This window comes from Crinia signifera, chromosome 3, assembly GCF_055691185.1.
Source record: "Crinia signifera chromosome 3, ASM5569118v1, whole genome shotgun sequence".
Lineage (NCBI taxonomy): Eukaryota > Metazoa > Chordata > Amphibia > Anura > Myobatrachidae > Crinia > Crinia signifera.
This window is the reverse complement of record NC_139219.1, coordinates 24,691,183-24,718,171: the sequence shown is the minus strand read 5'-3', so window position 1 is coordinate 24,718,171 and position 26,989 is coordinate 24,691,183. Positions and strand designations below refer to the sequence as shown.

The following is a 26,989-nucleotide window of genomic DNA, read 5'->3' as shown; positions in this document are numbered from 1 at the left end:
GCATCTGCAAATATACAGTATATGCACTTGCTGATGCGGGGACCCCGTCCCCGATATCGCTGGGTACACACATCACTGACGACCATAAGTGGTTGGCCTACACCATAGCCTATCGCTCATCCTAAAGTGGCCGCTGCGCTGGAGCAAGTGAGAAAAGCGATAGGAATGTAACTCTCACCTACAAACCAAAAAGTTTCAGCAACAATAATTAACAACATACAGTCTATGTGATTCCCCTTTGGTGTTCCCCACGCCGTTCTATGACTTGTGGTTCAGGCAGTTACTGAGATGCCATAAAACAATGACACTTTAGGCCCTAACTATTACCTCTATATACGGACGGACTCTCACAAACATTTTATAGATGAACGCAATAAACCAATAAAAAACTTGTTTTCCAAAACATAGAACACCTAAAGGAAGGAGACCCAAATGCAGCCTTCCAATCAATGTAATAACAATCAGGGGTCAATTCAATTCCGTGTGAGCAGGGTGCAGCGGTGGTTTGACCCTTTATAAGAATTACAGTGGCTCCTCGCCAGAATGCTTTTTCTCTGCACTGGGTAGCCATTTAAACTGAAGACCTACTTCTATCTGCCTGATTACAGTGCTCCTGGGCCCTCATTCTAATTGCTTTGCTCCCCTGTGCGTTTGCATAGAGCAGCGATGTATAGCGACTGCGCGTGTGCATATCCATCTACGCACATGTGCAGCCACTTTGTGTGAGCGGACGCAGCAAATAGCTTATTTGCCGGCCTGTTCACACCTAGGAACCAAGATTTCCTACCGTCGGGTGCCCTGAGATCCCAGATAATGGGACCCTACAAGTAGGAATATGGCGGATTACTTCTTCATGTATATGAGAGGTGCCAAGTTTCATTTCCGCTGTTTATTTACCTCTCCTTCTGTCCTACGCTATGCATAAAAGTTGATGATTCCAAATCTATGTTGTAAATGGTTAATATACAATGCCCAGTACATTGTGCTGCCTCTGCATCTCCTTTCAGCTTCCTTCTCAGCTGCTGGCTGTAAGATGACGAAACGTTTTCCTGCACGATATTCCACAGCCACCAGACAATGCACGGGACACTATCTGGTGGATAGGATGGGCAGGCCATTACACACCGCCTCTACTGGCTTCCTCTGCAGGTGGCTCTGTAAATGTTCTGTTAGATGCCCGAAGACAAAGAGAATATCGGGTGTTTATTATTTTCAGCTGAGAGGGTGGCTGGGAGCTGGATCCCTTATTAGAGATTGACGTGATTATGGATTACAAAATTGACAGTATACATACAGACATTCAATGGGTCTACAGGCAATAGGTTGTAAGGGTGCAAAGTCAAATGGTCATCATTGACTTATGTCAACAGAATCAAAAGGTTGACACCAAAAAGATGGACTCATTTATTTAAGTTACTTTAACCTTCATCCTAAACCAAACCTCCTCCTGCTGCCTAACCCTCCCCATGATGCCTAACCTTCCCCTTACACAGCCTAATGTTCACCAATTGTAAAACCCTAACTGTCCCCACCAAGTGCCTAACCATCATGAAAAACACGTACAGTATCAACTTTTTCTGGGTCTATCATTTGCAGACTGGGCTTTTGAAATTGCCAACTTTTTTGACCTGGTTGTTCTAAGTCCATGTTGATCCTTTAACTGTCCACCTTTTCACCCGGTTGACCATCTGGTTGTCAACCTATAGACTGTATCTATTAACGGTCTAAATTCCATTTCGATAACAAGTGAGAATAGTCAAACAGGAGGCCAACAGGATGATATCCCTGTTTCAGTGTTAAGCTGTTGGACCTGGTTCCTGTTCCCAAGAGATGTTCTTCAGGTCTTCATAGAGTTAGGGTGCAGGAGAACCACACCACTTAGTTTTGGGGCACATATACTGTAACTTCTAAAACTTTAATCCATAATGAAAATAAACTCTTCAGAGAGGTTAGGGGAAAGGAAACTCGAAGATATCGGGAAGATATCAGGATGGATGTCATCTCTCCCGGTGACATGGGTGAAAACATGGATGGCTGGAATGACTGAGAAGGATGGGGGTGGAGGAGTAATGTGATGGGGCAATGAGTTGAAAAAGTTTAAGTAATAGTCAGTAAAAGAGTTTTATTTAGTGAGAAAGAGCGCAGAGTTGTCACTTGAAAGAATGCGTCCAAGGTGGGGAGAAGCAACGTTAAAGTGAGATGTTCTCCAGCTTGTACGGAATCATGTTCGTACATAATAAGTTACAGGTACAGTATATGCTTCAGTTATAAAGAACTACTGTAGTCGAGTAGTGACAGGGTGAGTGAGTGGTTCAAGCGGGAAGGCCAAAGAGGAACCTGGACACTTTTTAAGTCATTGAAGAGAGCTCAGATTATTGCTGATTTGGCAAATTTGAAGAGACCGTAGTGTATCGCTGGTTTGGAAAATGACGATACGGGTCTGTACCAAGTTCAGCATTATGACTTACCTGCCCACATCGGTGCTAATTACCACTTACATCTCTGGTCAGATAAGCAACACAAAAGCGTGTTCTATGAGGTAGATTATAGGCTTGTTAATAAGTACTGTTTTGAAATATAACCTAGCTACATAATTAGCTTAATTATTAATAAATGTGGGTCACGCATAACCAGCGGTGCCTTATGAAACTATCCATTATTAAAAACAAAAAAGGTCCTGATGAGGACAAATACTAAGGTCTTTGGTAACAATCTACATACACCAATGTATTATATCAGCTTGAAGCACAACATTACAGAGTGTTTTCTTTTTGTATGTCAAAAACTTTCCCAAAGCGGTCACCAGGTGGGTGACAGGCACAAGATACATACGGACTAGAGCAGAGAGTCTATGGTCCTTATTGCTACTTTCCATTCTCCAGACATGAACGGACTGATTTAAGGCTCCTGGAGATCCAACGACTTTGACCTATCATTACAGAGAGGGAGAGGCTTCCCAAACACAGGCCCTTATTCTAATCGGCTCGGTACGGCCCGCGTGCGGCCGTACCGCCGATGTTTTCTCTCTGCACATGCGCAGAGGTCACTCTGCGCATGTGCAGGGGAATTATTCGTGTTAAAAATTTAGACGCCGCAAAGGGGGCGTATAGGGGCGTGAGGGGCTTCATCCCCTCATTTCCCTATGTGTACGCCCCGCGTTTCATGGGCGTTCCCATGCAAACGCGGGGCGTACGCATGGTAATGAGGGCATGACGCCACTCATGGGGGCGGAAAGCTGACGTCGCCGGATGTCAGCTTTCAGCCCCCATACAAGCTACCACACGGACGATTGTCCGTGTGGTCTCAGCTTGCGGGAGCTGCCGCGGCGTGCGGTCCTGCCTTCGATGGTCGTCGACCATCGAATGCAGGGGGCAGCTCCCAGCATGGTGGAGGCGTACGCCTCCACCATTTTCGTGCGGTTCGCCAGCCGTCCGTGTACGGACGGCCGTGGCGAACCGTATAGTGGGCGGGGATTCGTCTGGTGCGGTCGGAGCCGCATATGCGGCTCGACCGCACCAACCAGAATAAGGGCCTTAGTCTGAAGGTTAATTCCTGGGAGGTGAACACAAACCAGCAGCCCATAAAACCAGTTGTGATACACAAGCCGTTTGTTGCTTTGGACAGGCAAACCCTTCTGTCATGCAGCCAAGAACAGGTTGTGTTGGGTGTCAGGTATAATCATAAACAAGTTTTCCAGGTCTTGGGACAAGTTGCAGCAGGAAGATAAAAAAAAAGACAATAACAAACCTATTGAGGAATCTGTAGAACAAAAGTGTGGGGAGGCTGCCTCCAGCCGGCCAGGGACTGAGGTCACACACTTCGGTGCGGAGGCTGCCTCCAGCCGGCCAGGGACTGAGGTCACACACTTCGGTGCGGAGGCTGCCTCCAGCCGGCCAGGGACTGAAGTCACACACTTCGGTGCGGAGGCTGCCTCCAGCCGGCCAGGGACTGAGGTCACACACTTCGGTGCGGAGGCTGCCTCCAGCCGGCCAGGGACTGAGGTCACACACTTCGGTGCGGAGGTTGCCTCCAGATGGCCAGGGACTGAGGTCACACACTTCGGTGCGGAGGCTGCCTCCAGCCGGCCAGGGACTGAGGTCACACACTTCGGAGCGGAGGCTGCCTCCAGATGGCCAGGGACTGAGGTCACACACTTTGGTGCGGAGGCTGCCTCCAGCTGGCCAGGGACTGAGGTCACACACTTCGGTGCGGAGGCTGCCTCCAGCTGGCCAGGGACTGAGGTCACACACTTCGGTGCGGAGGTTGCCTCCAGATGGCCAGGGACTGAGGTCACACACTTCGGTGCGGAGGTTGCCTCCAGATGGCCAGGGACTGAGGTCACACACTTCGGTGCGGAGGCTGCCTCCAGCCGGCCAGGGACTGAGGTGTCATACACTTCGGTGCGGAGGCTGCCTCCAGCCGGCCAGGGACTGAGGTCACACACTTCGGTGCGGAGGCTGCCTCCAGCCGGCCAGGGACTGAGGTCACACACTTCGGTGCGGAGGCTGCCTCCAGCCGGCCAGGGACTGAGGTCACACACTTCGGTGCGGAGGCTGCCTCCAGCCGGCCAGGGACTGAGGTCACACACTTCGGTGCGGAGGTTGCCTCCAGATGGCCAGGGACTGAGGTCACACACTTTGGTGCGGAGGCTGCCTCCAGCCAGCCAGGGACTGAGGTCACACACTTCGGTGCGGAGGTTGCCTCCAGATGGCCAGGGACTGAGGTCACACACTTCGGCGCGGAGGCTGCCTACAGCCGGCCAGGGACTGAGGTGTCATACACTTCGGTGCGGAGGCTGCCTCCAGCCGGTCAGGGACTGAGGTGTCATACACTTCGGTGCGGAGGCTGCCTCCAGCCGGCCAGGGACTGAGGTCACACACTTCGGTGCGGAGGCTGCCTCCAGCCGACCAGGGACTGAGGTCACACACTTCGGTGCGGAGGCTGCCTCCAGCCGGCCAGGGACTGAGGTCACACACTTCGGGCAGAGGCTGCCTCCAGCCGGCCAGGGACTGAGGTCAAACTCTTATTGTGTTAATCCAAGACCCCAGTAAGACGATTTAGCCATACAGGGACTAAAAAAATCCCTCTAGACGCCAATAAACGACAATCAATAAACTACCTAGATGAATCACGGCATAGTTTGTCCTACTAAATAAAGTTACATTGTTTTTGGTCACGTAAGAAATTCCTCTGCTTAACCACCCTTACCGTAAAGAAGCCCTCCCTATGTTCAAGGGAAACCACCTTTCTTACTTTCACTGAGACCCCTGATTCTCTGCATGATGCCTTATTTATAAAGAGACAAATATATGTAGAAATGTTAAAGCAATTTCTATATATTAATAAGGACACTTTTTTTCCAATGTGACCAATTCTAGGTCTGATCTTTCTTGAATGTCTATTAATGAAGCAGCCAGTTACTGAATTCTCTTCCATGGCCTTCTTAAAAGTGTCGGTACTTGTGTAGTTTCACGGCGCCAGCATGGCACCGAGCTACTTCCGGGTTCTACACTCGCCACAAACTATGTTAAAAAAAGTAACTTAACTCCATGCCAACATGGATAGTTCATACCCCCACTATCCATGTTGGCATGGAGTTGATTTTAAATAGCGTGGCGAGCATAGCGAGCCCGCAAGGGGACTCAGACGCACGGCGCCATACTGGCGCCGTGAAACTACACAAGTACCAAAGTGTCTTCTATAGCCTTTATAATACTGATCTAACTGGTGACTTACACAAGAGGAATGCTAACTACATTATTGGTGCCTTTGCAGCTGCTGCCAGGGCACTGAGGACCTGACCTTCAGCGAGTGGACTTCATGCAGCTGCAACTATTGGTGGTTGTCCACCTGCAGCTGTATAACCATCACAGTCTATTTTTCCATTGCGTATATAAAGGCAACCAAAAGTGCAATAACTGAAACGCCTACTTTCAGCGTCCGTGCGCCCGTTAATGCCACTTTAAGCATTCTTAGGTGCCACCAACAAATGTACCCCAGCCCTATGGCAGGTGCGCTTTCTCTATCTGACTACGTCTCTGCATTCGCAGTCCCTTTCACTGGCACTTACACACGTGACACCCCCATTAAAAGGACCATTTCTGGGTGCACTGCTAGCCCCCTACCCATCAATCCCTGCCCAGCAACACCCCAGTGATGAAGCAATGCCACTGCAGCCCTAGTGGTGGCTTAGAGGAGTTAGTGCCGCATGGGCGTATGATCTATGCAGATTCCATACAGACAACCAGACCTACTGAAATAACTCATCAAAAATGGCCGCCGCCTTGAAAGAAGGTAGATGCTAGGTCCTACTGGATCTGTAGCGTCTGTCAGGAAAGAGCAGTGTGTACCCAGAAGTGCCAGATTTCAGGAACTCTGGTGCGTCTACGAGCAAGAGACCCCTGAAAACTAACAATAAACCCCTGGCAATGAGCAAGAGACCCCTGACAACGAGACTGAAACCCCTGGCAACAAGCATATAATCACTGGCAACAAACATGTACAGTAGATACAAGAATATAATTAATGTATGGGGGGGGGCAAAAAGTTTATATAATAGAGGCAACTCAAGTGGGGTTTAAGGCGGAAGCAGTGGTACATAAAGCCTCTGCATCTTACATCCCCACTGCGCCCAGGACTGGAGTACCGTATTCCTGTCATATAGTAACCCCAATTCCTATCCCAGTAGCATTCTCCCCCTTTGTGTTCGACTTGTTACCATGGTGATGGCCTAAGTGAATTCATCATAAATTAGATTTTATTCTTACTGCACCTTTTTAGACTATTTCTTTAATATTACAGATATTCGTCTATTTTTCCTGCGTAATCATTTCTGTAGTCTACGACCAAAGCTCACATGTAACATCTGCGATGGGAACATTGTGAAGCCAGAGTGGGGGCGAGCGTGCACACACAGCCGGTATTAGTGTCATGTAAATTACGGGATGATGGGTGAAAGCTATCAGTGTAACATAAAAAAAAAGAGAGATATAATTAACGCAACGATCCTATTCTCCTGTGTGTCGCGGTGGAGAAAGCAATACCCCATTAAGATGCTGCTGCTGAACACGGCTTCCAAAATAGATCTGTTGGAATGCGCTGTAATTATAAGGCTTCGAACTAGAGGAACGAGACAGAACTTGTGCTTGTACTTTCGGGAGAGTTCTGCATTTGCTTACATTAATATAAGCCTTGGGTCCACACCGTCCCTGTGATCATTCTAGAACATTGGGTGGATCGCCTACCTTCACAGTCTGCCCAACATTTCCCCCGCAGCAGCGTTATCACAAATCCGCACAATGGTTTCTATGTGTGAAGTAGTGAAGAGAGTGGAGAAGTTGCCACGGCGATCGATCAGCTTTAAAGTAATATTTATTAAGAGCTTTCTCACCATAAGCAACTTTTCTACGGTCCCACTCTTTTCACTGGTTCAAGAATAGACCCCTTAAGTCATTCATTTCTTATGGTGCCCGAGTGTTTTTTTCCAGCACACGATGTGACGGGTGGCAGAATTTGAAAAAAAAAAAAAAAAAAAATTTCAAAACACTGGGCTGCCCTATGATTGGCTAAAGAGCTCTCAGCCAATACAAAGCCTCACATTCAGTCGGCTGCTGATTGCCTCAGAGAGCTCTCTCAGCCAATCAGAGGACCTCCCAATCTTTTGAAATGTTTTTTTACATTTCTGCCACCCACCAACTGACTACCGCCGCATGCCAGATCTTCTGCCGCCTACTCCACTACACCTACGCCCTCCTGCCGCCCGCTCCGCTACACCGACCATTGATTGCATTGCGAGCAATCGCATGTGGTTAAAAAGTTCAATAAATATTATGTGCAGCACATAATATGTATCAATGCGACATTCGACCAGCGGGCCTGCGCCTGCGTCGGGTGACACATTCGATGTGCATACAATCATGCGATTTATCGCACAGATGCGGTCGAAATGGAATGATTGTATGCGATGTATGGGCACCATAAGGGTCAGACATCAAAGAGAAACATTTCCCTACACACTCTAGTACAAGCTTCTGTGTGTGTGTGTGTGTGTGTGTGTGTGTGTGTGTGTGTGTGTGTGTGTGTGTGTGTATTCTGATCGGAGCTGTATTATGTAATGTAAGTAAATAGCTTGTTGTATTAGGCATCAGTGTATTATCCCACACTGTGACAGGTACAATAACTGCACACTCTAGTGGGGACAGATGAATCAGATAAGGACAAAGCTGTTGCTGACTGCTGGTGTTTACCTGTGGGCAGGGGAAAAGTAGTAGGGCCACAAACCTGAGATAATTACTGTTTTACTCCAAAGTCACCTGATACCTGTAACAGGAGCCAGGCTGAAGCAGGTTAGGTGTGGTTTGTAGAAGAACATGTAACTCACCTAATGCTGTCTCCAGTGCCAGTACAACCTGTCAGTATGGAAGCGTCTGGGAGTGAATGCAGACCACCACCATAGAAGAACCAGTTTAAATCTGCAGTGTTAGATAAAGTTGGCCATACATTAGCCATGGATCGGGGCATTTTGACAATTTTGTGATGATTGTCCTTAACCATTGCTGATGTATGGGTCCCCAATTGACAATTGCCTTCCCACATGTTGGACACTCTGCAACAAATTTGACGTGTGATTGCTAATATGTGGGGCGATCGGCTTTTTGTGTGACTGTTTTAACAATCATACAATTCTTCCACTGCTTACATCACTGCTATAGAGAATACAATAAGGTGGTGTATGCATAGCCAGATTAAGGGTACTGTACTCTAGGCCCCCCACTGTCAGGGGGTCTATCGCCAGAACAGTGACATCACTAGCTCTCGATTCCTGTCCCAGTGTGTAAAGGCCCCCATACATTAGGCCGACTTGTCCGAAGGGGTGGGGGGGCTTGGTGGCGACGAAAGCCGGGAGCCAGGCAGCAAGAGAGGCAGCGCTGGGGTGGAGCCAGGATCCGGGTGAAGGAGGTGCAAATAGGTGGCGGGGGAGCAAAGCTGCATAAGAAAAACCCCCATACTAAATGGGAAGCCACGGATTGGCTGAGAGCTCGAAGCCAATCACTGGCTGCCCATTCATTTGTATGGGTTTTTATTTTTATTTATTGGGTCGGATGGGATGTTAAATACATGAGATTTGGTCCGATTTATTGGCCTGATACGTCGGATTCGGACCAAATCTTACTAGTGTCTTAAGTAGTACAGAGGCTGCTGCTATTCTTACAAGTGACAAGATGTCTCTTAAGCAGTTTGAAAGGGGCAGAATAGATGGGCCAAGTGGTTCTTATCTGCCGTCAAATTCTATGTTTCTAATTTCCACACCTATTTTGTCAATTTCCCTTGGCACTCAAAGGGTTAATTTCCGAATGTAACTACTGGTTTTTAAATGTCATACCCCTCTTCCCCTGGACCCAAATTGCTGATTTACTGTACAGCCGTCTCTTTTGTGTTGCGTTGGGTTTTATTTTATGTGTAGTGAACACTTTTTTCTTTGTCCGCTCACAGAGAAGTTGGTTGTACTGACCACATACTACTATGCGTTTCCATGACGTTTATTTTACTTTAATGCCCACAGACAAAAAAATAATCCAAATAAATGCAAATAGAATATTCCTGGACCGTGATCATCGCTCGTCTCCTGTCACTCCAGACATACACATTATTCCAGAAGTACGTTCCCAGGATTTGCTTTCATTGGTCTGCAAAGTGACAATGTGCTCTGCCACGGAGCCGCGGTGATTACCCAGCGCAATAAGGTAAACAGGCAGCTGCCGCTTGGTTGGGATTTGCTACAGACAAAAGCGTCAAAATATGTAGAAAATGCTTTTATCCTTCTTGTTACAGAAACATCCCGACACAAAATGACAGATGTGGTAGAACTGGTTGCACCACTTGGTGGGATGCGGCCTTCTCAGCAACACACTGTTTGGCGGTCACACAATGTGTACTGTAGCAGCTCTATCCTATTTCCTAACCAATCATAAGCATGAATTGGAACAGTGGGTGTGGCTGGGCCATGAGGTAGTCATAGTACCCATTCTGAAGCATCAGGCTACCCCTTAACCCCGTCCCCTCCACTCACCTGTTCTGTGCCAGTACAGGTGCAGTCCTGATCTCTGTGGATACCTGCCTGACCCACAGCAACATAATGGGCTGGTGTTTCATGAGAGTAACCATATACATTACTCTAAATGTAATATACAACATTATGGGATAGTATTATTATCTGCTGGATTACATAGAGCAATAGCAGCATCTAATGGGAACGATTTGGCTGATTCCGACGGAACGACAAATTGTTCAGATTGCCCAGTGTTTATGCACTATTGGGGTAATTCAGGGACAGATATATGAAGCAGTGATAAGGGAGGAGAAGTGATAAAGTGCCTGGTACCTAATCACCAGCCAATCAGCTCCTGACTGTTAGGTTACAGGCTGGGTTTAAAAAAGGACAGTCAGGAGCTGATTGGCCGATGATGAAGTACCAGGCACTTTATCACTTCTCCTCCCTTATCACTGTTTCATACATCTACCCTCAGACCTGATGGCAAATTTGCACGGGCAGCGTTCGGTTTCCAGGTAACTAACTGGAGGGATGGCTATAGGTGGCAGACATGTTTGCTGTGTGTTGGTCTCAGGGACTGCGTTGGACATTCTGACCAACCATAGGGTTGCTCTGATGCCCGATGGTGCAACTGATGTCCAATCGATGGTACGCCTTTGTGCGCTGACAATGAGGAGGGGGTGGGAGGTGCAGCTGGGGGGCTGAGTGGCCTGAGCAGCGTGACCTCTGACACCACGCTGTGCCGAGCCGCACAGCCTTGGACGGGAGAAGCCGAGCAGCGTCTGAGCACCCACGATTAGACTGCACATGTGCAGTCTAATCCCCAAATCCCGGGATCCCGATATTGGCCACCCTATTAAAATGCAAATCTACACTACAGTGCAGAAATAAAGCAGACAAACATTTATGGACTACATGCAAAAGCAGGCAATATTTACCCTGCATGCAAAAAAATAAATATATTTGCCTCTCTTGTTATTCACCATGGTTTGTTTGGAAGCACGCTTGTTTTTGCTTGCTCCCAAATCTGAATGAGTCCCGTGTAAATTGTTTGAATTGCATACAAAACACAGGATATTTGGAGATGGATTACACTGCGCCTCAGGTTACCCAGCAAGCAGCACCAATAAGAGGGAAGACATAATAAAGGAGGTCAGACACATTTACTCACTTTGTTTAAAAAAACCTAAATGAGATTTAAGAATCCTGTGGCTCACCCTCTGCCATGCAGGGCATGCTGGGACTTGTCATTCATCAGCAGCTGGAGAAATACCCGCTTCAGCCACATGTACTGCACACGTGCACTAGGAGGCTAAGGGACATGGTTATTGCTTGACAATAAGACACAGCTCCCCTGATCTGTGCCAATAACAATCTACTTATACAGCGCAGTCAACAGGTGGACCACTATTGGTCGACATGCAAAATGTCAACACATGGTTGACATGCAATAGGTCAACACCCATGTATTAACAGCCATGTATTAAGAGGAGAATGGAAACTAGGGACTCAAGGGTAATTATGCCACTACATAAAGCATTGGTGAGACCTCACCTAGAGTACAGAGTGCAGTTCTGGGCCCCACACTATAAAAAGGACATCATAGAATTAGAAAAAGTCCAAAGGCGAGCAACAAAGCTTATTAGGGGAATGGAGAATTTAAGCTACGGGGAGAGATTAAGCAATTTGGGACTATTTACATTAGAAAAGAGACGTTTAAGGGGGGACATGCTCAACATGTACAAGTATATCAAGGGCCAATATAAGGAACTGTCACACACCCTATTTTCTACTAGAAAGGAATCTAGGACGCGAGGGCATGAGTATAGATTAGAAGAAAAAAAGATTTCATTCAGCTAGTAGAAAGAATTTCTTTACGGTCAGAACAGTCAAACTCTGGAACTCTCTTCCCAGAGAGGTGGTAACGGCTGGTTCATTAAATGCGTTCAAGGCAAAGTTGGACAAACATTTACTGGAGAAAAACATTCATGGGTACAAATAAGAAATATAATTTGTCTGTAAAATACCAGAACCTACCAAATCAGCAATGGATATCTATACCAGGTTGAACTAGATGGACGCAAGTCTTTTTTCAGCCTTACCTACTATGTAACTATGTAACACTGGCAAAAGGTCATCACAAGCAAAAATGTTGACATGGACAAGATTGACACAGAAATCCGTCGATATGAGTTTTTTCAAGGGGTTTTCGGTGTCCATGACGGCATATGTTGACATGGACCCCCAATTCGTGTAACGCGTTCGCTCACCATGCTTCAGGTACTGTTATTATAATCTCTCTCTATGCTGACATTGATCGAAAAGTAACAACAAGTCGGTAAAAAAAAAAAACATGAAAAAACACACATCAACCTTGATGTGTTGACCTTTTACATGTCCACCTACTGTCTGTCACCCAATAGTCTTCATCCTATGGACTTACCAACCAGAATCCGGTGCAAAGCTGAGTAAACTGGTTATGGTATAAAGTGTGAAAAGGTCAACAGTGTCTAAGTCAACCCTAAATGGTGGACATGGACAAGGTCGACAGACAAAAGGTCAACACCAGCAAAAACTTTAAATATGAAAAGATCAACATGAGTATGTTTTTTTGTGTCAATTTGTAGATTTCAGCACTTGGATCCCAAATGATTGTACCGCTTTGCTCGCCACATTTGGGGCAAGGTGCCTCTCTCCGCTACCACTGCACTCATCCCATGTAAAGGCTACATCCCTGATTTTAAGTCTGCAACCATATATAGACATTGCAAGACCAGATCCCCGCTGCACTTTCTCGAGCGGAGCCTCTGATATCACACACAGGACAAGAACATGGTCATAGTAAGTGACATCTCTCACACACACACACACCGCAAGAACATTGCCATAGTAAGTGACATCACAGATACACACACAGCAAGCACATGGTTACAGTAAGTGACATCACACACACACACACACACACACACACACACACACACAGCAAGCACATTGTTATAGTAAGTGACATCACACACACACAGCAAGCACATGGTCCTACTAAGTGACATCACACACACACACACACACACACACACACACACACACCAAGAACAATGTCATAGTAAGTGACATCACACACACAGCAAGCACATGGTCCTACTAAGTGACATCACACACACAGCAAGCACATGGTCCTACTAAGTGACATCACACACACAGCAAGCACATGGTCCTACTAAGTGACATCACACACACACACACACACACACACACACACACACACAGCAAGAACAATGTCATAGTAAGTGACATCACACACACAGCAGGCACATTGTCATAGTAAGTGACATCACACACACAGAGTAAGTGGCATTATAAGTGTAACACACATTCAGGCCTCTGTCAGCGACTCCTTGCCTGGCACAGATGGATTGCAGTGTAGAGAAGGAGACTCAGCATGTAAGAGTTCCCTAAGCCTGTAGCTGCTGGCGTTCCATTACTCTGTATTGGGTAATTACCGTAACAAAGAGGCAAGTGGGCATTTCCATGGCAGAGCATGCCAGGTGCGCAGGTCTCTGCTCGCCTGAGCTGTCAGACAACCGCCACAGATCAGTATCATGTGAGACCCGCTATTACCTCATCACTATGCAAAAGACAAACTCGTATCCCAATGGTAATAAAGGTCATTGTTTTAGTCAGATTTTAAAACCAGTTTGTCAGAAAATTATCACAATTGTCACAGTCACAATTCAATATTCATACTGTCATATGTATTTCAGAACAGATAATAAAACCTATATAGGGATCAGTTAAGCTAAGTTTTTAAACAAACAAACAAAAATTATATATAAAAAAAAAAGAATAGCGCAAAAGAAAGAAATATATTTTTTAAATAAAAACCTCTGTGTACTGCTGTGACACTACTGTGACACTACTGTAACCAATAATGTCTGTGAGGCGGATGTACTAAGCCCAGGAGAGGGATAAAGTGGAGGGAAGGGAACAACCAACCAACATGGCAGTTATGGCGCATACATACCTAGTGATTACCTGGGGGGTGACAAACGACAGCGTGGGGGGCGGCTGTGTTAGCAGTTAAGGACCCATGGGAACATGCATTGACCATCACTGGGTGCATACACACTGGGTGATAAAATGAGCCATGTCGCTCATACCCCTTTCACTCTGCACAAATAGCCTGGGTCGAAGTGCAGTGTGAAAGGGCCATGTCGAATATCCCGGGTCCAGCAACCAGTCAATCCGGCACGGGATAAAAGCAGTGTTAATCCAGGGCTGGACCCGGGTTGCTGGCCAGTCTGAAAGGGTAACCCTGGGTCGAGTGATCTGGGTCCCGTTCATTTCTATGGCGGAGACAGCGGCTTCACTTCAGTGCTGCCTCCTCCTCTGCCCCAACGCTCTGCCCGCCCACTAGATGACATCAGCAAACAGTGAGCGGGGTCACTCCCGGGACAGACCAGTGTCCAACTCCCAAGTGCCACCCGCCATTTGTTCTCACCGGAGAACACTGGCCCTGATAGATCGCTAGGCATGCAGTGCTCACACATTTCTGTGTGTTGAGCGATCTTGCGGAGCTATCTACATTGCGCAGATCGCTCAGCAGCGCCGCCCCATGTGTACGCCCCTTTAGAGGAGTCTGTCAAGGCAAAGTACAGAGTAATAAATATAAAGTATCATTTTTTCTCAAATCAAGGGAAAATGAGTGTCAGTGACTTGTTATTAATGATGTCACTAAATGGTTACATATGTCTAATACTATGTATCAAGATATAAGCAGAACACAGCTGTGAATGTTACACGGATGACAGAGCTGCTACATCCAAAGGAGAGGCCATATGAGGAAGAGGAGTTCTATTATTGTCCTCTAAAAGAATCTGCAACAATGTAAGTGTATCGCCGGTAATGAGAATGATTCTGCGGATCAGACATATATTTATGGGATCACATAGGGATCTGCTCCCTGCACTAGCAGGCCTAGGATAAATGGCTCATACACCTCCTGCAGGTAATACTCTATTCAGGGTCCCCCATGGAATGCACCATTAGGGGCCCAAGGCTAAGGCGTGCGGTCAGCCAGCAGAAGGGGACACAGCCAACCATTAGGTGTGTCAGGACTAGGGAGGCCAATCCCGGGCCATTTTTTCAATCCCGGGATTCGGGATTGAAAAACTGTCAATCCCGGGATTCCCGGGATCCCGGGATTGGCCTCATGATTTGCCCAATAGTTGATAAATTACCTCTAAGCATAGAGGAGATGCGGGGCGGGCCGGCGGCATGCGGCATTTGAGGCGGCCCGGGGAGGAGGCGGGTGACAACGTCTCCGGGCAGACGCGGTGGAGGAGGCGAGGTGACTGGAGAGCCGGGGAGGAGGCGGGTAACTTGGTGTCCGGGCGAATGCGGTGGCTTGTGAATCAGTGTGTGGCTGCGCAGCGTGATGTGATCTCTCACATCACGCTGCGCAGCCACACAGCCTTGTTGCCAGGCAGCGCAGCGTGATGTTAGAGGTCACGCTGCGCAACCTTAGTGTTCAGACACCGCCGCGTCTGCCCGGAGTTTAAGTTAACAGCCTCCTCCCGCCCCGCTCAGCGGTACGTACGCATAAGAAGGGGATGAAATGCAAATGCGCATTTGGATCCCGCAATCCCGGGATTGGAGCAGCCAATCCCGGGATTCAAATCCCGGCCAAATATGCCCTAAATCCCGGGATCCCGCTGATCCCGATCCCGGGATTGGCATCCCTAGTCAGGACCACTCACTTTGATTGGCAAAAACTGGTCTAGTTTCCATAAAAAAGAAACCGAGCACCCCGTTTATACGTGAACCTATTCTGGGATTGGGTCGACAACTAAAGTTAGTCGTGCAATGGGTCGACCACTGAAGGTCGACACCTGAAATAGGTCGACATGGATGGAAGGTCAACATAAAAAGTTGACATGGGTTTTTCACTAATTGTTTTGTCCCGAATGTCCACATGGTCAACTTGGACACCATACGCTACGCTCGGCACATTATTCTATGCTCCCTGGAAGGCTGGTAGGGCATGAAATACTGTCGGCAAAAAACTAATGTCAACCTTTTGACTGTCAACCTAGCCAATGTTTGTGTCGACATTCTGTCCATGTCGACATTCCAGGTACCGACCTATGCCATGTCGAACGTCAGTGGTTGACCCAATGCATTTCGACCTTTGGTGTGTCCACCTAACAACCGTATAGAGGAGAGGGTGGGGGCTCTCTGACAGTGGGGCCCATTGGGGGATGTCCCCTGTGCACCTGTGGCCCAATCCAACCCTGCATGGACCCATAATCTGAAAATCATCCGGCTGTCATTAGCACTGTTGAATGATGACCACGTACATCTCAGATGTGGCCATTATCGGGTGGCGCAGTATGTAACGCCCGTACCAAGCAATGGGGCAGATGTGGTAAGCCTGGAGAAGGGATCAACTGGAGATAAAGTGAAACGAGATAAAGCACCAGCCAATCAGCTGAGTTTGAGAATGACAGTTGGGAGTTGATTGGCTGCTGCTTCATCTCCTTTTACTTTATCTCCAGTTTATCTCTTCTCCAGGCTTAATACATCTGCCCCAATACCTGACGGTGCTCATATACAGTACAAACTGTGCTGCGCTAAGTCAATACCAGTTTAGCCGTCCATTAAATGCAGCAATATTAGAGAATAACTATGTGTTACCTGTGCTGCTTACACTTCTCAGGGTAAAGCTTGTGTCATTAAAGGGTACTGATAATACAGCCTGCTAGTGGTAGATTATATTCTAGAGTCCCATGGAACCTGTATGAGGTGATCCATATAACTTACTCACAGTGAAGAAGATCCCCCCCCCCCCCCCCCCCCCCCCCCCCCCACCAGGCCAAGTAAATTTCCAGCAGTTCTGTGACAGCAATTCCAGAGTTGCTGTCACAGATTCCATTATGTCACCTTGATAGACTCCCCCCTAGTTTGGACGCAGCCACCGTGATTGGACCCTATGGCTGCATGAGTCATGTGTACGGCATGGGGAACATCTTACTTTGCTCTCTTCGCCATTTCATTCCCGTCCCAGCGCGGGCTGTACGGATAGTTCTTCTGGGCCTGCGAGTACAGCTGCCCGCTGTTTGTGAAGTGATAGACGGACTGGAAGGTCAGCATAGGCTGGTCCCGGGGGAAATACAGAGGAAGGTCAACTGCAAAGACAAAGAAGGAAACAATTACAATGTATAGATGATACACAGAAGCCACGTGGTCCATTGGAAGCGCCTACATGGGAGGGGCTAATCTATACAAGGAAACACACACAGGGTTCCCCAATCACACTACAATGGAGCAGTACATGAGATTCACACCCCATATCCTCAAGGCACACCAGCCGGCCAAGATTTAAGGATATCCATGCTTAGGCACAGGTGACTCAAATAGCACCGTAACTTAGCCAGTTTGATTATACCATTGCGCACAAGCAGGGATATTCGGAAAACCTGTTGGGGTGCCCCGAGGGTGGCATTTGGGAACCATTGCTTTGTATAATAGTAGATGGGATGGGGTCAGTAGTTGGAGGGCATGCTGGTACTTGTAGTGCCATTTGGAGGATCTTGGGGTGCATCCCAGTGAGTTTGCTTTCAAATTAGAAATCTATAAATATGTGCCCTATTCTCATGCTGCAAAACACGCGTGTATGGATGAAAATAAGCAGGTGCCATTATCATGTAGTGTCTAGGAGTGGCACAAAACGGGGGGGGGGGGGGCATACCTCTCCAGACCCAGACATCCTAGTACCGGCAAAGGAGTTCAGACAGCCAGTTTGGGTAAGCTTCCAATCATAGCTATTAAATTGTATTGACAGATGGGTAGATTTGAGATGGACAGACAGAGATACTCTCTCTCTAATGGCCCCTCCTCTCTAGCAGGCGGAGCTATACACTCTGGGCACTAGAGTCACTAGGAAATCCTAGCACGGTCCCAGAGTCTAGTGCGCAGGCCTCCAGGAAAATGGCTGCCGCACCAATGTCCCCTCTAATTTTACAAAGGCTGTGTGCAGCAAAAGATATTGGCTGTGCAACGTTGAAAGGAAATTAAAGTTTTTGTGCGTCACTTACATATATAACTGGAAAAAGATGTTCAGCATTTGTGTTAACTTTACTTTAAAATGATATTAAACATTCAAAACATTTAAACATTCAAAACACAACACATAATGTAGTTAATGGGTGAAACACATTAATTGAGTCCACAACTGCAAAAAGGGACCACTGCTGCTTTGTGCGCTCTGTTGTAATGTCTGTTTGCACGCCCGTCAGGTTGTGTGCGCACGCACATGCGCACAGCTTAGAGGGAACACTGTGCCGCACCATATTCCCATTGAACTTTTCTGCAGTACATGTGCGAAACACTGCGCCATTTTTCCAGTGGAATTCTGCAGCGCCGCTGCTGCTGCCAGAGCAAGACTCTGGAGTATTGAAAAAGGGTATAGGGTCATCAAAATTAAGGTCTACTGTCAATAGGTCAACCACTAGTGGTAGACAGGCCATAGGTCGACACATTAATATGATCAACATGGCTTAGGCCAACACAAGCAATAGAGCACATGTCTTCAACCTGTAGCCCTCCAGATGTTGTAGAGCTACATGTCCCAGCATGCCCTAACAGTTTTGGCATTCTCTCATAGGAAAAAATGTTGCAATGCATGTTGGAACATGTAGTTTCCCAACATCTGGAGGGCCACAGGTTGAAGACCCATGCAATAGAGCGTCATGATTTAAAAAAAAAATTGGGGTCTATGTCGCTAAGCAGTGGTCATTGGCTGCTTACCGCCTATCCCCCACCCCCCCTCCCCCCGCCATTGAATCCCCTTGGTAACATGCGAGGGGATGTATGTTAACAGATCCCCTTGCATGCGGCCGAAGGGGATAGAAATCATTCCATGGTCGAATTCGGCCCCTTCCGAGTGTTACTGAATCACCCCCTAAATGAGAGACTGTATTCTAAATCCATAGGAAAGTTCAGCCATAGGAATGCTCTTACAGGCAGGATGCACAGGCATAACGAGAGCCATAATGGTCTGGCACAGTCCTGCGATGGAATTCAGACAGAGGGGAAGTCACCTGACGTTACCCAGCTATAGGATCTGGGGCTGCACAGATACATACCATGCAGAACATTTCATACTGAGCTGTTTACAATACCAGCTCGGAGTACAGAACACAGCGAGGAGGGATGGATGGGGTGTTCCCAGGTCACCGCTGGGAGAGCTGCATTCTAGAACCTCTCAAGGTTAAGGGAGGACAATTATTGAAAGGAAAAAAACACTGTGTTCTCTGGTGGAAGAAAAATACATAGAGGAAAAAAAAAGATAACGTGGAACTGATTAATTTAAATAATCTAGTAATCACCTCCATATTTCCAAATATGAGAGTGGTAATCAGATTGCGGTAATTAGTTCCGGATGGCTGTACACAGAGGGCTCAGTGTTGTGCAGAACCCGGCTGAGTGGCTGCAATCAGCGAGCACCTGCCACTTACACAGCGGGAGATTACAGCCTGCCAGAGGCACGAGGCTTCACCATACAGTAGGTGCCTCATGCCTCACTGATTCCTAGTGAACTAACAGACTATGTATTCTTGGCGCATAAAAATGTTGCCTTATGAACACAGGGATATTGTCATAGGGTCGAGCCAGTGGCGACGGTGGGGAGGCGCTAAGTGTGGGCGTCTGGGGGACTGCAGGCGCTATTGTTACGCCCCCAGCTCCCCCCTCCTTGTGGGTGCAGCGGGGTGCGGGCAGGGGGGTCCGTGTGGGTGTACCTGCGGCGCTGTCTAGAAGCCGCGGTGAGAGGGTTCCATGCGGCTCTGTGTAGTGAGTTGGCGGGTCCCTGCAGTGTCTTGGAAATAACTAGTCTAGTGCTATCCGCTGGGCAGCGGCGTGGGAAGCGCTTCTGATTTTGAAAACACTGGCCGCACGCTGGCCACTGGTCGAGCAATATTAAAAATCGACATGCATTGGGTCGACCACTGTAGGTGGACACAAGATATAGGTCAACATGGCTAGGTCGACAGTCAAAAGGTCAAAATTAGTTTTTTACCTTTTTGGGTCGACATGGACACCGTCAAAATCCACCGATACACTCGGCACACTATTTTATTCTCCCGCCATGCCCTAGTGGATGGTAGGACATGAAATACCACCTGACGGCACATGTCGGCTCAAAAAAATAGAAGTGAAAAATGTATGTCGACATTTTGCTTGTGTCGACCTTCCAACCCGGTCGACCTAAGAAATGTCAATCTAACGACCGTATACAACACAGCTCATGAAGTGCCTCAGTGAGGTTTCCAATGAAAGTAAGTGTTATTTATATAGCGCACTTTCTCCGACAGGACACAAGGCGCTTTACAGACATCAAACATCGCACATAATACGTAGGGTTTGGGAATACAGCAATAGACAAGTCACACAGACATAACAGAAAGCCCTGAGAGCACAGTGGGCACAATGTAGTGTTGGTGCAGACATCTTGGATAATAACTTCCATGAGGTAACAAGGTACCAGGTGAGGCAGCCATCTTGGGCGCACTGCATAGGATTACCCTGGGTGGAATAGGTTACCCCTAGAAGAAATGACACACAATGGGGTGATTGCAGTGTAGAGTAGGGTCCCAATAAGACAGTCAGGCCCATGTATATCTCATCCCATCCACAAGTGTACCTGATGAGGCGGCCATGTTGGGCGCACTACGAAGGTTACACCGTGGGAGATGAGCCATATAAGGACACAGTGCAGATATGGGAAAGCAGGTAGTATATACTATAGAAGAGAATGCCAGACCACAATGGGCCAGCCTGGATCTGACCATCAGCTTACCCGCGCCTCATGTTGGTTGGGTTTGGGTGGTACTCACTTCTTTATCTGAACAGTAACAGGTGTTGGCAATGCTGTCTTGTGTTACTGTTTAGGAGAATACCAGTGTAAATAGTTACCGGGTTCAGCCTTTAATAACAGATAAGGAAATTTCTGCACATAGGATAACAGGGCGCCTACTTCAGCTTCCTAGAAACGAGCTGAGCTCTCTGTCTGGCACATGGACAGGAATAGCAGCACGTATACAAGGCATGTTCTAGGTGTTACCCTGAGGGTCACAAGTCTGACCGGTGAGTTATATACGTCAGAGACCTGAGATACTGGGCTGAGGGCCGCGGTTCAGCTGGACGGCCTTGAGATGGAGCAGTGGAGACGTCAGCGGTGGGGCCTTGAGGTGGCTTCTCGACAAGCAGCTATGTCACGCTTAATGCACAGATAATGAGGCCATTAATGGTAATTACAGTCCACAATTAACACTAGGACTTTATTAAAAGATTTTCCATCAAATTGCCACATATCGTTCATTGTGGTTATGCACACCTTAATGAAGTGTATCAGACAGCCACACTATGAGCCCAATTCAGACCTGCTCGCTAGGTTGCTTATATTCGCAGCCTAGCGAGCAGGTAACACTCGCTAGGCGTGGACCCCCACGAGGGAAAACAGCCGAGCGCCGTCGGGAACCCGGGTGTCAGTGTTTTAACAGTCGGGATCCCGACGTCGGGTTAATGACTGTCGAGATCCCGAATGTCGGGACCTCGTCCGGCACCCGTAACTCTGACCAGATGCAGCTATTGTAGCAATATATATAGTTCAAGTACCTGAAGCGCTCTGATGTATGTGCAGTGTATGAGGATACTGCATTCATAACCCTAGCCTTCCTCTTCCCACAGCCTAACCCTAACCTTCCCCTCCCACAGCCTAACTCTAACCTTCCTCTCCCCCACAGCCTAACCCTAACCTTCCCCTCTCAACGATGGGAAGATTCAAAGGGGGGGGGGGGGCACACAGGCACGTGCCCCCCCCCCCCCCCCCCCCCCCCCCGTAATTTCACACATAGCTCATTTGTAGTTGAGGACCGGGGCTTTCCAATGAACCTGACCCTGCTTCACTACCCAAACCAACCCCCCCCCCCCCCCCCCGGAACGTTTTCCCCATAGGATAACATGGGACCTGCTAATTATGACCCCCACCCGGTTCTAACAGCTGCCAGTCCCCCAAGGCATCACAGAAGCTCGTGGTTGATCTCATTCGAACCCAAATCACTGGGCCTTTAATATGATTCCAGGCTGGTCCATTTTTTTTATTTTTGAAATGTCATTTCATGACTGTTCATGTTCATTGAGAGCAGATTTCTCTGGAACCAAATGGCCCAGTTTCACCAGACCATTCGATGCCCACTCTAGTTCAAGTTCTTCAATATGATACTGGTCTCATGTAAATGGGTCAGTTGGTTCCGAAGGTTAAAGGGGGGGGTGGCTTTCTCTCCCCCTCACACCAGAAAATGCAAGGAATAGGCTGGTGTAAAAGGGGCCAACCCGGGAATGTCCCTGCATGATCCTGGGACCATATTTCCAGGTAAGTCCCTGCATATTCTGGTGTGAAAGGGGTATTATTTCAAAAAGCTTGGACCTGCAGTGCTCTGAATACAGCCGGGCATCCCCCGCTCTCTGCCCGGCTGTCACTTCTGCCTGGCAGTGGCTGTCCCCCAGTTACTGCGAGCATGTTTTCCCCCTTGGCGATGGGCATGTATTCCCACATGACAACGAGCATGGAACTCCTGGCAATGAGCATGTAGGTAAGCAGCACTTATGTAGCATACATTTTAATAGGTATTATGGTGTTTGGCATAATAGGTAATGGACATTATGGTGTGTGGCTTAACATGTAATGGGCATTATGGTTTAAATTTTTAATGCGCGCCTCTGACGCGCAATGTCCCTATTTATGAAGCATATTGTAAATGTTGGCTTAATCTATGTGGCATTATGTGAATTATGGCTCAATCCGTGTGGCATTATGTGAATTTTTCTCAATACATGTGGCATCATTTGTAAGGGGCACGTATAATGGGGTCTAGTATTTTGTTGCATAATGTGTAGAAGTTGTGCATGGTTTGGTACACTACACTCAAGGACACCCCCCTTTTCCGGAGCGCTCCTTCACTTTTGTCGCCAAGGTGGGCCTGTGTACTTTAAATGCCAGGGCCTATTTTTAATCCCATTCCCACCCTCTCTCTGCTCTCCTCTCTCTTGCCGCTCTCTGAGCATGTACACTGGCACCACTACCCCCCCCCCCTTCTCCTCCCAAACCCTCTCCTATCATGGTGCTCCCACCTGACATTTTCTCCTGGATCCACCCCTGCTCTCAAGAACTCACCCTAACCTTCCCCTCCCCCCACAGCCTAACCCTTACCCTCCCCCCACAGCCTAAACCTAATCTTCCCCTCTCCGCAACCTAACCCTAACCTTCACCTCCCAACAGCCTAACCCCAACCTTCCTCTCTCTACAGCCTAACCTTACCCTCTCCGCAGCCTAACACGAACCTTCCCCTCTCCGCAGCCTAACCCAAACCTTCCCCTGCCCCCAGCCTAACCCTAGTCTTCCACTGCGCACAGCCTAACCCTAACCTTCCCCTGCCCACAGCCTAACCTTCCCCTGCCCACAGCCTAACCCTAGTCTTCCACTGCCCACAGCCTAACCCTAGTCTTCCCCTGCCCACAGCCTAACCCTAACCTTCCCCTGCCCACAGCCTAACCTTACCCTCTCAACAACTCACCCTAACTGAAATAACTAGCCATACAGTATATTGGAGGCCACTGGAGAACAAGGACAGTTAGAGGGCTGTGGTCCAGTTGTCACTTTTGGATAGAGGGTCTACGGATCGGGAAATAAGTCACAATGTGTAGTGCCAATGTACAGTAGAAGAGGGAGTCTTGCACAATGTTTAAAAGAGGAGATTTTCCCAATTAAATAGGACTGACCATAGCATGAGATAAAAACATTGTAAAGATCTAAAGCAGAGGTCAATGGCTGCCCGTCCTGGTGTTTCCCACTAACTCAAATACCCATGCATTAGAGCTCTATCCTCCTGTGGGAAAGGAAGCACACATTATACATCCTATGGGATAATGAGGACATAATAATGTGAAATAACCATACAGTAATTCCCTCACTGAGGGACAGAGGAGCTAGTGGGCACCAGACAAGACCCTCTATTCAGGGCTGATAACCTTTCCTGCCCAGGGCACAGGCCAGGCTAATAAACACATGAGAAGTTCAAACTCCTTCAAACTCCTTCCATCCATCTTCACATAACAGAGATGTGAGGACAATAAGTAACACATGAAATACGTGCACACTACAAAGCTGTACAAATGGGGACAAGGACCATGTAATTACTCAAATACGTAACCAGCTATACACACACAAACAACACAGCGGACAGGAGGAAACCTCTCTTATCTAGTTAATGAAGTGGGGACTGGGAGTTAATGAATAGGGGTTGAGGAGTCAATGAAGAGGGGTCAGGGAGTCAAAGAGGGGTCGGGGAGCCAATAAAGAGGGGTCGGGGAGCCTATAAAGAGGGGTCGGGGAGCCTATAAAGAGGGGTCGGGGAGCCAGGAACAGGAACACATTGAAGGTGGTGGTGGTGATGGGGGGGGGGGGACAACGACATTGGTTCTATGTATATTTACAGACATTTAGCCTTTTATATCAGAAATAATATAATACTAGTAACCATCCTGTAAAAATTACAGAACTACATAACAGTATTGTCAGTGTCGGCGGCTGTGCACGGCTGCACAGAAGAGCACTTGAATTGCTCTTTCTGGAGCCATCTAGTGGCCGCCAGTGTGCTAACCCCTTGAATCCCCCCCCCCAAATAGAGGTGAGGAGCCTTTTATTATATATGATGTCAGATATTGGGACGGTATAAGATTAATTAGCTGCATACTGTGGCTGTATCATACGATGGAAACAGTTTATTATGTTGTATTAGGGGAAGAAACTGCTACATTGTAACACTTTGTGTACAGACTCAGAGACTCAGTCGCACACAGACAAGTGTCATATACCACATTATGATGCCAGACATTGGGACGATATAAGAATAATTCGCTGCACACTGGGGTTGTATAATAAGATGGAAACAGTTGATCATGTTGTATTAGGGGGGAAAACTGCTACATTGTAACACTTTGTGTACAGACTCAGAGACTCAGTCGCACACAGACAAGTGTCATATTACACATTAAGATGCCAGACATTGGGACGGTAAAAGAATAATTCACTGCACACTGGGGTTGTATAATACGATGGCACCAGTTGATTATGTTGTATTGGGGGGAAAAAACTCTTTGTGTACAGACTCAGAGAATCAGTCGCACACAGACAAGTGTCATATACCACATTAGCACAGTCTCCTTGTGCATCTTAGTCACATTGATGTACACTTTCGGCCAAAAAAAAAAAAGCAAAAATCACATACAGGGGGAAATTTACCAATATGAAAAACCTAGTTTTTCGTATTGGTATTTTCCCTACGACTGCATACGACTGTTTAAGTCGTATGCAAAGTTGTGTTCCGGAGGGGGATTTACAAAGCAGTCATATACGACTGCTTTGTAACCCACCGATGTCGTAGGAATTCGTATTAGCGGCCGTATATACGGCCGCTAATACGAATTATTTCTAGCAGTCTGCACGGATCAGTCAGATCCGTGCAGGCTGCAATGTGTAAAAAAAAATAGAAAAATAAATAAATTAAAAAAAAAACTGGCGTGGGGTCCCCCCCACAGCCGAAACCAGCACCAGGCTGACAGAGCCTGGAGCCGGTAATTAAAAATCAGGGAACCCGACAAATAGGGGTTCCCCGATTTTTAACAACCAGCCCCAGGCTCCTGCTCTGGGGCTGGTTCCCAAAATACGGGGGACAAAATGACTAGGGGTCCCCCGTATTTTAAGAACCAGCCCCAGGCAAAACCAGCCAGCAGGGTAATGCCACAGCCGGGGGGAGACTTTTTATACAAGTCCCCCCGGCCAAAGCATTCATCCCTACCGACCAGTCAGCCTGGCCAGGGGCCCTGGGGGAGTGGGGACCCCCCCAATAAAGGGGTCCCCCCCCTCCAGGACTTACCTGACCAGGCTGAAGCCTGGTGCTGTCCTCGATGCCCCTGGGCGGTGGGCATCGAGCTGATGGTATGGTGTAAAAAATAGAATAAAAACCATTGTCTTTTACTGGTGAACTATGAGTCCCAGCAAGCCTCCCCCGCAAGCTGGGACTTGGAGAACCACAAGTCCCAGCCTGCGGGGCATTAAAGGGCCCGCTGGGTCTTGTAGTGCCACAGTAAAAGAAAGAGTTAAATAAACACACTGACACACGTGAAAAATAAAAGTTTAATACATACATAACACATACATACTGATACTTACCTTTCTTGATCCCGTAGGTAGCCCTGGTCCTGATGTCCTGTGTCGTCCATGTCGGCTGTCTGCGTCGTCCTCCAGGTCCATGTCGACGGTCCGTGTCGTCCTCCAGGTCCATGGCGGTGTCCGGGTCCGAAGAAATCCATGTTGGAGCTGTGGAAGGAAATCCTACTCACCTGGTCCTGTGCTGAAGAAGTCTTCTCTTGATCCGACGTAGTCCAGGTAATCTTCATGCTGTCGCCGGTCCCCGCTGTCTGCGCTGTCTCTGCATCGCGCTGAGGAGAGATGCTGAAGTTTCATATTCGCCGCCTCTCCTCAGACTGAATTCTATTGGCCGCCTAGCAGGCCAATCAGGAGCCGAGAAAGTCGAGAGGCGGCGAATATGAAACTTCAGCATCTCTCCTCAGCGCGATGCAGAGACAGCGCAGACAGCGGGGACCGGCGACAGCATGAAGATTACCTGGACTACGTCGGATCAAGAGAAGACTTCTTCAGCACAGGACCAGGTGAGTAGGATTTCCTTCCACAGCTCCAACATGGATTTCTTCGGACCCGGACACCGCCATGGACCTGGAGGACGACACGGACCGTCGACATGGACCTGGAGGACGACGCAGACAGCCGACATGGACGACACAGGACATCAGGACCAGGGC

At 47.9% G+C, this 26,989-nt stretch overlaps 1 protein-coding gene across 2 annotated transcripts in view; it reads right to left on the bottom strand.

The window, feature by feature from the left end:
* The window catches only part of BABAM2 (BRISC and BRCA1 A complex member 2), a 159,990-nt gene that overhangs the window by 5,411 nt on the left and 127,590 nt on the right, over nt 1-26,989 (bottom strand). For both annotated transcript variants that reach the window (XM_083175467.1, XM_083175466.1), the window contains exon 11: nt 17,082-17,235. In XM_083175467.1, coding sequence (XP_083031593.1) covers nt 17,082-17,235 — 154 coding nt within the window. The remainder of the gene's footprint in view (nt 1-17,081; nt 17,236-26,989) is intronic.